Source organism: Sinocyclocheilus anshuiensis, unplaced genomic scaffold (assembly GCF_001515605.1).
Source record: "Sinocyclocheilus anshuiensis isolate Anshui unplaced genomic scaffold, SAMN03320099.WGS_v1.1 scaffold1408, whole genome shotgun sequence".
In the NCBI taxonomy this organism is placed as follows: Eukaryota; Metazoa; Chordata; class Actinopteri; order Cypriniformes; family Cyprinidae; genus Sinocyclocheilus; species Sinocyclocheilus anshuiensis.
Genome location: NW_015547704.1, coordinates 278,560 through 290,326, shown reverse-complemented (window position 1 = coordinate 290,326; position 11,767 = coordinate 278,560). Strand labels below are relative to the sequence as shown.

Here is an 11,767-nt window from a genome sequence, read left to right as displayed (position 1 = left end):
ACCAGGCTGTAAACATGTTTTTTTCTGCTGTAAATTTGGGCATTTTAACATGGGGAGTTTATGGGATTGACTCCCTTTTGCAGCCAGCCTCTAGCGGCCAGTTGACGAATTACTATTTAAGTCACTTCCTTGTTGGTTTCACGAGAGAGAGCGGGAGGTTGCCGCTTGGTTTATACACTGCTTCAGACACCCGTCATGCCAGAGTCAGTCCCCATAGTGTCCACCCAGTGTTTCTCAACCATGAGGATGGTTCTGAATTGGACTGGGGTCCGGTACGCCAAAAGGTTGAGATTCACTGCACTAGAGGATGCAGTGTCTTGTCTTGTTTCCCTTCTCAGGGAACCATGGTTTCATGGTAACCTGAGACATTCTTGCAGTGTAGCACAAGCAAGTTTGAGCTTCCACAAGGACCAGTGATATTTGTTCTCTTGTGTCAAGCACTGATCTATGGAAGCCTGCTTCCGCCACAGAATGAAAAAAAATAAATAAATAAACATGTAATTACATTATTTTTTTTTTTATCTCACAAAACGTATTCTATGAAGAAAAATCCCAGTTGTAAGATATAAACTCATAAAAAGTCAGAAAAGTCACAATTCATTTTTTTTTTAGTTTTTCATTTGATGGTGGAAACAGAAAAAAAGAAAACAGAAAAAAAAGCAGAATTGCAAGATTGTTGCTATTATTGCTATTTTTTATTCTGTGGTGGAAACTGGCTTCCATATTGATCTATGTTTATATAAGAGAATAAAAGGTTAAATTAAGTTTGTTCACCATGTAAATCAATCATATCTGTTCAGAAAAGTTGGATTAAACGGCTCGCTTCCAATGGATTACTTTTACAGTGTCTTTATGAACTTTTTGGGACAAAAATGATAAAAAAAATAAAAGTCTTTTGGAACAGCAAAGTAAAGAGTAAATTGTGACAGATTTTTTTTAACTAAGTCACACAAAATATCTCAGACTCTTGAAGTTTGAAAAACTACCTATGTACTCTTATCAACTCATGAAGAACAAGAATAGATTATTCCAAAATTGACCAAAAGTATCTACCTTCTTCTAATTAAGAGGTTAATTAAGAGCTGTTCAGGACAAGTCATAATGCCAGTTACATATACAGTGATGCTATTCTTGGTTTGGGGGCCCTTTCCTATCCCAGCCTGACAACAGATGCCCCTTTTTACCTATTAAATGCCAATTTGTTTATTTAAAAGAGAGAAAAAATCAATGATTTTCCATATACTAAATGCTAAGCAGATTTTTTATTTTTTTTGTAACAGTTACAGGTTATTACAGTCTTGGGTAAGTATTTGCTCCAAAGCTGAGAAAACGACGCTATCAGGTGGAAAACAGTAACAATTTGAACCATTTTATAAATGGTAAAATGTTAAACCTTTGCTGACAGAATGAAAGCCTATGAACAAGGATGCATGATTTTATTCTTAAATGGCACTGAGATTAAATATTGCAACTTGAGTTTCAATAAAGTCGAAATAATGTGCAATGAGTTTCAATGCAACATTTTTGTCCGTAAAGTCCTGAGTATAACTATGTTTTGTGCCTACAGTAAAATAAACGTATAGAAGGAAATGAGGTTGAAATATAACATTTCAAATAAAGATGCACATTTTTTCCCTAAGGATGCACAAGGATTGCATTTTCTAGAATGCAATCCTTTCCCTTTCAAAAATGACAGTAAAACACAAACCTGCAGCTAGAAAGGATTGGGCTTTGTTTTGATTCAGAATTCGCTTTTATGACTGATTTATTAATTAACATATAAGGATGTACCTCGGTTTGGGTGCAATTAAACTCTCTGTTGTCCAGGACTGCACACTACTTGAGAAGCTTGCTTAAAGTGTGTGTCCCACACAGGTCCGATGACAGCCATCTGCTGGGGTTCAGGCCCCTCGATTCTTAGAGAGAACAGCCCTTCCCCCGACTCCTCATATTTGAGCTGTGTTCTCGAAAGACATGATCCAGTGATGACTCGATCGAAATGAGCTTTTCAAATGATATTTTAGATTTTCAGCTAGAGTCCCTCTGATCATCATCATAAATTATAAAGGCTGAAGTGACGTCAGCGTGATCTCGACTCCCGCGAGCGCAAACAGGGTTTATAAACAAAGCTCGTGTTTAAAGCGGGTTTTGCGCTCGAGTGAAGGCAGATTATGCTCCGACAGCCGCTTCGCTTCACGAGCAGCAGCAGGACTCGGGCGTGAGTGAGTTAGCGGAGAAAGCTAAACAACAGCTCGCTTTTGTTCGCGGGAGAAACACAGTAACGGACAGTGGGTGCTGAATGCTTTATGACGTAAGCAACAAACGATACATTCTAACACTTCAAACATCTTTTGATCTTCAAAAACGCGCCATTTAATGTGGATTAAAGTACATCATCTAAATCAGACTACTATTTATTATTCATTTGTATTTCAGTGCAGTTTGCAATTGTCATTTTAAATCTTTACCATTTTTGCCAACATCCTTCAAAACACTAGGTTTTACCCATTTAAATTATTGTTTTTAATCATTTAAAATATAATACAATTTAACATGATCACTTTTTCTTTTATATATTTTAATAAGTACAGGTCCGAATAAGTATGCTATTTAATTTTTATATAAATATAACTGTTGAATCATTGATGGAACATGATTTTACCCATATTTTGACATTTTATTTTCACAAAGGTTGCTTGAGACATTAAAGTAGACACTTTACTTGCATTTAATATGCTTTCTATGTAAGTAAAATCACTTTTGTAAATTTAATTTGATGCGGACTCCAAAATGGGACATCATGTCTTTGAACTATATATACAAGTCTATATGGCTTTTCTGTTTTTGATATTGTCAAACGTAGTGCCATATTTTTTACTTCTTTTATACATTTTTCACAATTTGGCTTAACTTTGAATGTGATATTTTGCATGAAAAATAAAAAGAAACTGTACTTTTTGAATGAATAGTAGCTTATACAAAAAACATCCTAGAAATAAAGCTGGAGACATCCATCCAAAAATATTTTTGAATATACACGTTGAAAGAAAAGTTAAATCACAGATTCTATAGCAACACCACACATTTCAGTGTTTTTCATCTCATCTCTAACGTTCAAATCATTCCTTAGCAGGGTAAATTCTGTGTAATATTTTAAAGGATACCTCTCTGTTATTTATAAAATACTTGTTTGTTATTTGCTGATAGATGGATATCAGTTGAACGGTATTACACTCGTTATAATAAGTGTGCTTTTTCTTTTCTTTAGATCTGACTGCAGTAAAATGTCCTGCAGTAGCAGTGAGTCCATTTTCTTTGTTTAATGTTCTATCAACAGTCAGGCTTGTTTTGCCATCTGTGATTAGATTTTTCCTCACCGCTCTGTCTGTGGCTTCCTCTGCCCTTTGTTCAGCTGACCTCTCGGCTGTCCCGGGTCAGGAGCTCCTTCTGCTCACCATGCATCTGCTCGCCAACCCCGGCACCTCGCTGCTCCTCCAGCACACTCTGGACCGCCTGCTGAAGTGGGTCCATCCCGGCCTGCGCCTCTTCCATGTGTCTGAGCGGGCCTGTCCTCTTCATGACCACACCAGAGCTAACCAGTGCCCCGCGGCTGGCCACCCGTCACACGCCGTCACCATATTCTTACACGAGTCTTACGGAGAGGAGCGCATTCTCAGAGTACTGGACTTCCTGCAGTGTCCACCCTGGCAGTACCACCATACGGAGAGCTGCGGCACCAGAGAGGCCGGCGTTCACGTTAGCTCCCCATCCAGCGCCCTACTGAAGCCTTATCTCCTGCCCAGCCGGGACTTCTACAGCCTGGGCACGGGGATGCCGGTGTGGGGTGTGCGGCCGGTGCACTACGGAGGAGAGGTGGTGCGGGTGACTTTGCACAGCACCTATGATAACTTTGAGGACACTGTGCGTTTATATGAGACGGTGCTGCAGAGGAGGGTAGAAGAGCAGAAGACGGGCTTTTGCTGGTTCACGCTGCTCACAGAAGCAGGCTTCATCCTACAGCTGGCCATCAAGCAGCTCTCACCCGGGGTGCGAGTGGAGCCGTGTTACTCCATGGTGCTGCAGTTCAGGGTGGGGGAGATCGGACAGCTCGTGCCCTTACTGCCCAACACCTGCTCACCCATCAGCACCAGCCAATGGCACACCGAAGACCTGGACGGCAACAAGATCCTCTTTCAAGTAGGTCACAGGAAATGTGCTCTGGTTTCTATAAGCCCTTTTAGTGAACAGTCATACTAGAGTTTCTACGGGTCTTAAAATGGTCTTTAAAGGTTTTAATTTGACCTTCCACAAATTAAGGCCTTAAAAGAGCAGGAAGTCTTACAGTAAATTTATATTCATGGCATTAAATTTTGCATGAATTGCAACAAAAAAAGAATAGTATCTTCCTCCGTATTTCTGTCTTGTTTTCCAATACAAAGATCTGAACATCCTTAAATTAAGAGCCATTTTGGGATGCAAAATGAAGATATGAAGTCTGGGAAATTTAACAAAAATGAAGTGAGTTTGTGCTCAAAACAAGACAAATATCTGTCAATGGTGTATGAAAAATAAACTTTTTTTCTCTTTGAAAATGTCAGAAAATTGGCAGATAAATTCAGTTCAATTCTATTCAAATTTATTTGTATTCTGCTTTTCACAATACACATTGTTTCAAAGCAGCTTTACAGAAAATGCATGCAATTTAGAGTGATCTGTTATCAGAAGTGAATGTGTCCAAGTAATGCCCATTTCAGAAATTAACAGTTCAAGACAATAGAATCATACAGTTATGAATTAATTATTTTAGGTGGAAAAAATTAGCTCATTAAAGCAATTATTGCAAGTGTGATCACAATGATTACAATATAGACATTTTTGGGAGTTGTGCATGTTGATTCAAGTTGGCGTCATCTGAGGTCCTTGCAGGGGTCAGCGTCATCTCTTCACAGGCGTTGGGTCAGCTGAAGTCTTCATACGAGGCTGGATCCACACTGGAGCTGGTGTAATCTCTAGTTACCTCGAGATGGGTATCCCAAAAAGGCAAATGGAAAATTATTAGCTTAGCTGCTGTTCATGACGTTTCAAGCAAAAAAAAAAAATGTTTATGTGAATTTTATCTGATATAATTAGGAACAAGGGTATGAGATTCATAATCCAGCCCTTACAAAGACCTGAGATGACCGAACACCTGAGAAGAGATAATGCCAACCCCTCAGAGGACCTCAGATGATGCCAACCCTGAAACAACTTACAGAACTACCAAATTTTGCTATAAGTTTGATTGCATCATATAATAATTGCTGTTAAAATAGTGTTCATCGTCTGTTTGATTACGTCTTTAATTGATTTTTCCGTACATTTCTGCCATATGTACATAAACTGACGGTCACCACTGATAAGCTACCACTAAATATTGAAGAAACTGAATTTTCTGTAAAGTTGCTTTGCAACAATTTGTATCGTAAAAAGCGCTATACAAATAAACTTTAATTCATTATGTGAATGCTTGACTGAATCTAGATTTAAATCTAGATTTTAATCTAAATTTATACTGGGAGAGTGTCTCTGAGCCCCGAACTTTATCAGGAAGGCTATTCCAGAGTTTAGGAACCAGGTGAGAAAATGCTCCCCCTCCTTTAGTGAATTTAGATAGCCTAGGTATTACTAAAACTCCAATGTTTTGTGACTTTAAAGAGTGTGATGGATTGTAGGGCATTAGAATATCAGTTAAATATACAGGAGCAAAACCACTCTAGCAGCTGCGTTTTGGACTAACTGTCGCTTGTTTATTGAGGATGCAGGACAACCAGCTAGTAATGCATTACAGTAATGTTAATCAAGCTTAGCAATGTTTCTGAGATGGAAGAAGGCTGTTTTTTGTAACATATGAAAATATGATTTGTGAAAGATAAGTTGCTGTCCAATATAGCGCCCAGGTCTTTAACTGCAGATGATGACATCCTTCTAGTTGCAAATTGTACTTTAAGAAATTCTGTGTGCAGGTTTTTGGTCCAATAAGTAATACCTCAGTCTTGTCTGAATATTATAGGAGAAAATTACTGGTCATCCAATGTTTTATATCTTTAACCTAATTTTTCAACTTTGTATAGTTTAGAAGTTTCATCTGGCCATGTGTGCTAATAATGTTGCCAAGTGGCAGCATGTATATTGAAAATAACAGAGGGCCTAACACAGATCCTTGCGGCACCCCATAATTTACTGATGTTAACATGGAGTTTTCATTGACACATCTGGGATAGCTTTCCAAGCCTGAAGCCAGAGGGCGAGTGGTTTTAGTTTTTCGAATGGTAGTTTGCCGCACGGGAGTGGGAAACTGACATTCGTGGTAACTAGGAGAGGAGAAATGCTCGTTTGAGTATGTGGGTCCGCTATCATAGCGGTAGTTTGCTTGGTCGCGCACTGAATGGAGAGGACGGGCCCAGCTTGAATGGAGTCGCTCAGTGTCAAACGGACGGATGGAGAGCGAGCATGAGACTTCTTCGAGGGAGTTCTGGCGTCATCGAGAACTGACCCTCTCCTTGTCCTCTCTGAGTTTGGATCAGGATGGCTTCTGAGGCTCAGGGTTCAACATCACTCTGGGGCATGGACCTTGACAGGCGACACACTCACTGTGCCCATCTGCATCATACAGGGGTTCCCTGCACAAGCCACACTCGTGGTGCTACATTTGTAACAACGTCGCTGGAAATTTGCTCTAATAGGTGCCGAATGGCCACAGGGGAAGGCTTCTGGCTTCTTCTTTCTAGCTTCTTTCTTCCTCTTCTTCGTCTTCTTGCTTGCAGATTCAGCGAGGAGATGATCTTCGTCGCTGAAGGAGAAAAATTCTGATGAAATTGTGCTCAGAGCACTTATATAGCAGTCGGCTTCACCCCTTTTGGCGGGTTGAAGTGCCATTGGTTGTGCAGTTACACGAACGTGAACAAATCAGGCTTAAGTATCAGAGTAAACAGGAGTTTCCCCCATAAGCATCAGCGACGCAACGGGAGAGACCATTCGAAAGGGAACACTGATCTACAGTAATAGAAAACATGGACATCAGTTTAAATTGTGTACATGCATTTATTTTAAAATTAATGATCCCATTTCAATGCTAATGAAATTTATTTGCTTGAATTTAAATATTTTTAGGCCTTCCCCTAACTCCAACAGCATTTTATTTTTAAAGGAAACCTTTTGTTCTAAACAATTTGAAAATGATTGAACGAATGTGTAAAGGCTGCAAATGGGGGCTTGTGGGTGGCTTTCACAATTATAGATCTTTTTTATTTTTTTGTGTTAAAAAATAATATAAAACGGGTTCGGAATGACATGAGGGTGAAGTAAATAATGCCAGCATTTTTAATGTGAACTATTCCTTTAAACTGCAATTTTCTTAAAGGGATAGTTCACCCAGAAATGAAAATTTGCTGTTAATTTCCTCACCCTCAGGCCATTCAAGATGTAGGAGACTTCATCTTCTGCAGAACCGCAGTCCTTGATTATTCCTAAAATGCAAGTCAGTGGCTGCTGTCACTTTAAGAGTCAAAAAAAGCATATTTATACCATGGATCCTGACGATATATTGAGGTTTTATGAAGCTAAATGATCGGTCTGTGCAGGAAACTGAACATTACTTACAACATTATTACCTGTAATCCAGAACCTTAGGTAACAGGGAAATCTGATTCTTTTACATGAACTGGTTCTTTTGGACAGTTCGTTTCAATGAACTAGTTTAATTCACTAGTTCGTTCAATCACACAATGACATAACATTTCCTCAATTATATTATTAAAGCACCCAATAATGATGTGAAACGTGGATGTTTTATGTGTCTAAAGCATATAAAGTGAATAAACTCGTCTTCATCAGCTCACTGTTTTACATAAACCATGAGAAATTATAAAAACCTTCATTTGACCACGAACGTGAACAAATCAGGCTTCAGTATCAGAGTAAACAGGAGTTTCCCCCATAAGCGTCAGCGACGCAACGGGAGAGACCATTCGAAAGGGAACACTGATCTACAGTAATACAAAACATGGACATCAGTTTAAATTGTGTACATGCATTTATTTTAAAATTAATGATCCCATTTCAATGCTAATGAAATTTATTTGCTTGAATTTAAATATTTTTAGGCCTTCCCTTAACTCCAACAGCATTTTATTTTTAAAGGAAACCTTTTGTTCTAAACATCACTCATCCTCAGGCCATTCAAGATGTAGGTGACACTTTTCTTCAGTAAAGCAGTAAAAAAAGATTTTTAGCTGAAACCATGCTCCTTGATGATTCATATAACGTAAGTTAGCGACTGGCCATTTTAGAGAATAAAAAAAGTATATCAATGAACACTAAATTAATCCCGTGGCTCCTGGTGATATATTGAGGTCTTATGAAGTGAAACGATCAGTCTGTGCAAGAAACTGAACATTATTTACAGAATCTAAATATTTTACATGAACTGGTTCTTTTGGACAGTTCGTTTCAATGAACTGGTTCAATTCACTAGTTCGTTTACGTAATCACGCAATGATGTAACGTATACACAATTATATTATTAAAACACCCAGCAATGATGTGAAATGTGAATGTTTTACATGTCTAAAGCATATAAAGTGAAAATGAAATTTATTTGCTTGAATTTAAATATTTTTAGGCCTTCCCCTAACTCCAACAGCATTTTATTTTTAAAGGAAACCTTTTGTTCTAAACAATTTGAAAATGATTGAACGAATGTGTAAAGGCTGCAAATGGGGGCTTGTGGGTGGCTTTCACAATTATAGATCTTTTTTATTTTTTTGTGTTAAAAAATAATATAAAACGGGTTCGGAATGACATGAGGGTGAAGTAAATAATGCCAGCATTTTTAATGTGAACTATTCCTTTAAACTGCAATTTTCTTAAAGGGATAGTTCACCCAGAAATGAAAATTTGCTGTTAATTTCCTCACCCTCAGGCCATTCAAGATGTAGGAGACTTCATCTTCTGCAGAACAGTAAAGAAGATTTTTAGCTGAAACCGCGGTCCTTAATTATTCCTAAAATGCAAGTCAGTGGCTGCTGTCACTTTAAGAGTCAAAAAAAGCATATTTATACCATGGATCCTGACAATATATTGAGGTTTTATGAAGCTAAATGATCGGTCTGTGCAGGAAACTGAACATTAATTACAACATTATTACCTGTAATCCAGAACCTTAGGTAACAGGGAAATCTGATTATTTTACATGAACTGGTTCTTTTGGACAGTTCGTTTCAATGAACTGGTTCAATTCACTAGTTCGTTTACGTAATCACGCAATGATGTAACGTATACACAATTATATTATTAAAACACCCAGCAATGATGTGAAATGTGAATGTTTTACATGTCTAAAGCATATAAAGTGAATAATCTTGTCTTCATCAGCTCGTCTTTTTACATAAACAATGAGAAACCATAAAAACATTCATTTCGCCCCTTCATTCAAACACTCAGATCACACATGTGTATATCACCAGCACATCAGTCTTCGGTCCGCTGTTTCCTCATTTCAGTGACTGTTGGAGGAACTGAGCGCTGAATGAGTTGGCAAAACCCAGCATCATAGGATCAGATATGCTGCTATTTTGGCTCATTTCAAGTCGGGGTTACTTTGAGGCATCTGAAAGTGAGTTTTGATTGAGTTACTTGTAGATCTGTGCTACTCGAGCTGCGAACTGCTGCGATTTTTTTTTTCTCAAAACATGGTAGCTGCTGTCTTGCATTGTATGACCACGTTTTCAGCTAAAAATCTTCTTTACTGTTCTACTGAAGAAAAAGTCGCCTATCTCTTGGATGGCCTGAAGGTGATTCAATTAACAGCAAATTTTCATTTTTGGGTGCACTATCCCTTTAATGACTGTTGAACTGATAAAGCGTGGTTTTCTCCACAGGTTAAGGCTCCAGCACAAGCCCAAGGCTTCCTGAGGTCTGCGTTTCCTCTGAGCTGTCCCAGGATGCTGCTGAGGAGCTGTGCAGCTGCCAGACCCCCTTCCACCTCTCCCTGCAGGAGGACGTCCCATCTGAAGGAGCACGCTGAGGACCGCTGTCCCCGTGGCGTGAGGTCAGGAAGGGAGTGCGCTGGGTCAGACGGCACCTGCAGCTCTCCTCCGGGAAGCTCCTGTTACTCGTCCCAGCGCAGCAGCCCCGCAGGCCTGTCGATGAACTGGTACGAGCCCACGATAACCTCAGAAACCTCCCTAACCCACCTGGAAGAGGAGGAGCCGGAGATGAATGTGGACACGGGTTGTGCTGTGAAGCCGCAGGCCGCTTTAGGAGTGTCTGCTCTGCTGACTCTGTCTAGAGACCAGAAACACGTCCTGGATGAGCCACGGTGGACCACTGACGAGAGTGCAAAGAGCGTCCTAGCAGAGACACAAGCTTCACAGTGTCACAGTCGACCTCAACATGCACAAGTAGATGAGTTCTTCATCTGACTGTTACCATTTACTCATTTGTTTGGAAAAGCAGCACACATTTACATGAATGCATTTGCCAAAGCCACTTACAGTGCATTCACATTGTATCAATTCATGCATTCCCTGGAAATAAACAGCAGTACTGTCGCTTTCACACATGATCGTCCACTCGCATCGTTGATTACATAATGACAAATTAATATAACTCTTTAATTGCATTTTATCTTTTGTATAGGATTTATAGTGGGGTTCAAAAGAGAATGAAAATGCTTCTATTTTGCATTTTAGTACAGATTTTTCAATACAAATTGCATGATCAACATAATGTCAGTGAGATTTTTTAACAAATTTCAGAACAGATCATCCTGGTGGGAAGGGATCTGGGTTTACCAGCTTCATTCTTACTAGTAATGAAGCTAGTAAACTCTAATTAAGCAAGTTTATGTTATTCTGCACAAAAGCACTGTATTCATCTCAGAACTGTTTATTGTATGTCCACTAAATTATTAGCACTATACATTACAAACTCAGCAGTATTTCTGAGACTGTCTCAGTATTTTGACTTTTGATAATGTATTTTTATGAAATGTATCAAATGTGGAGTACTTTGTATTTCATTACTATTATTACTTGTAAAATAATGTTGTGTATGTTGGTAACAAACTAATTTAATAATTATGTAGTTATATAAAGAAGAATGTTTGAAATAATTCAAATGCATGTCATTTTCTTTAATAGATTCTCTCAGTCTGGAAGATCTTTGTTAGGCAGCCTTCATTCATTTTCTGGCCTTCATTTAGTGTATTGTGAAGGACTCATCAAGTGTATTTTTCACGTTCTTTAATCACCCACAATCCTTTGCCCACATTCCAATAAATAAATAAAAATGGCAGAAAGTGAGTCAGCGTTGAGCCCAAGTTAATTATGAAATGTAAGACAAAAATGTTTTTTGAGATGAAGACATTCATTGCTTTTATTTGCTTTGCAGTAAATTAATCTAGAAGCCTCGTTTCTGACCAGTTTGGCGCCCTTCCCCGCCTCACAGCTTAAGATGTCTTTTAATAAGCATTGAAATTATTATTAGCATTGACATTACACCACCTTTATTAAAATTACCAAATTATTCGCTTCATATTCACACCAACATATTTCAGCTAGTTGCCAAGGCAACATTTCTCATTTTAATTGTTTAACCTGATGTTCTAAAATAACTAAAACTGAAATAAAAATTACTAAAAACCATAGAGATATTTATTTTTAAAAACTACAAAAAAAAGACAAAAACCCACAACAAATGTATTAAAATAAAAAAATTATAAATAAAA

General features: G+C 38.4%; 1 protein-coding gene across 1 annotated transcript; it reads left to right on the top strand.

Annotated features, from left to right (window-relative positions):
* Nucleotides 1-3,269: 3,269 nt before the first annotated feature.
* On the top strand, nt 3,270-10,591 carry fam124b (family with sequence similarity 124B). Its single transcript, XM_016506770.1, has 3 exons — nt 3,270-3,300; nt 3,413-4,197; nt 9,918-10,591. The coding sequence occupies exons 1-3, from the start codon at nt 3,285-3,287 to the stop codon at nt 10,458-10,460; spliced, it is 1,344 nt and encodes a 447-aa protein (XP_016362256.1). The 5' UTR covers nt 3,270-3,284; the 3' UTR covers nt 10,461-10,591.
* The last annotated feature ends 1,176 nt before the right edge of the window (nt 10,592-11,767 follow it).

What these genes read in the sequence shown, in the direction of transcription:
- fam124b (XM_016506770.1), top strand. An exon ending in GCAACAAGATCCTCTTTCAA is followed by an intron (nt 4,198 to 9,917) that starts GTAGGTCACAGG and finishes TTTTCTCCACAG; the next exon opens with GTTAAGGCTCCAGCACAAGC.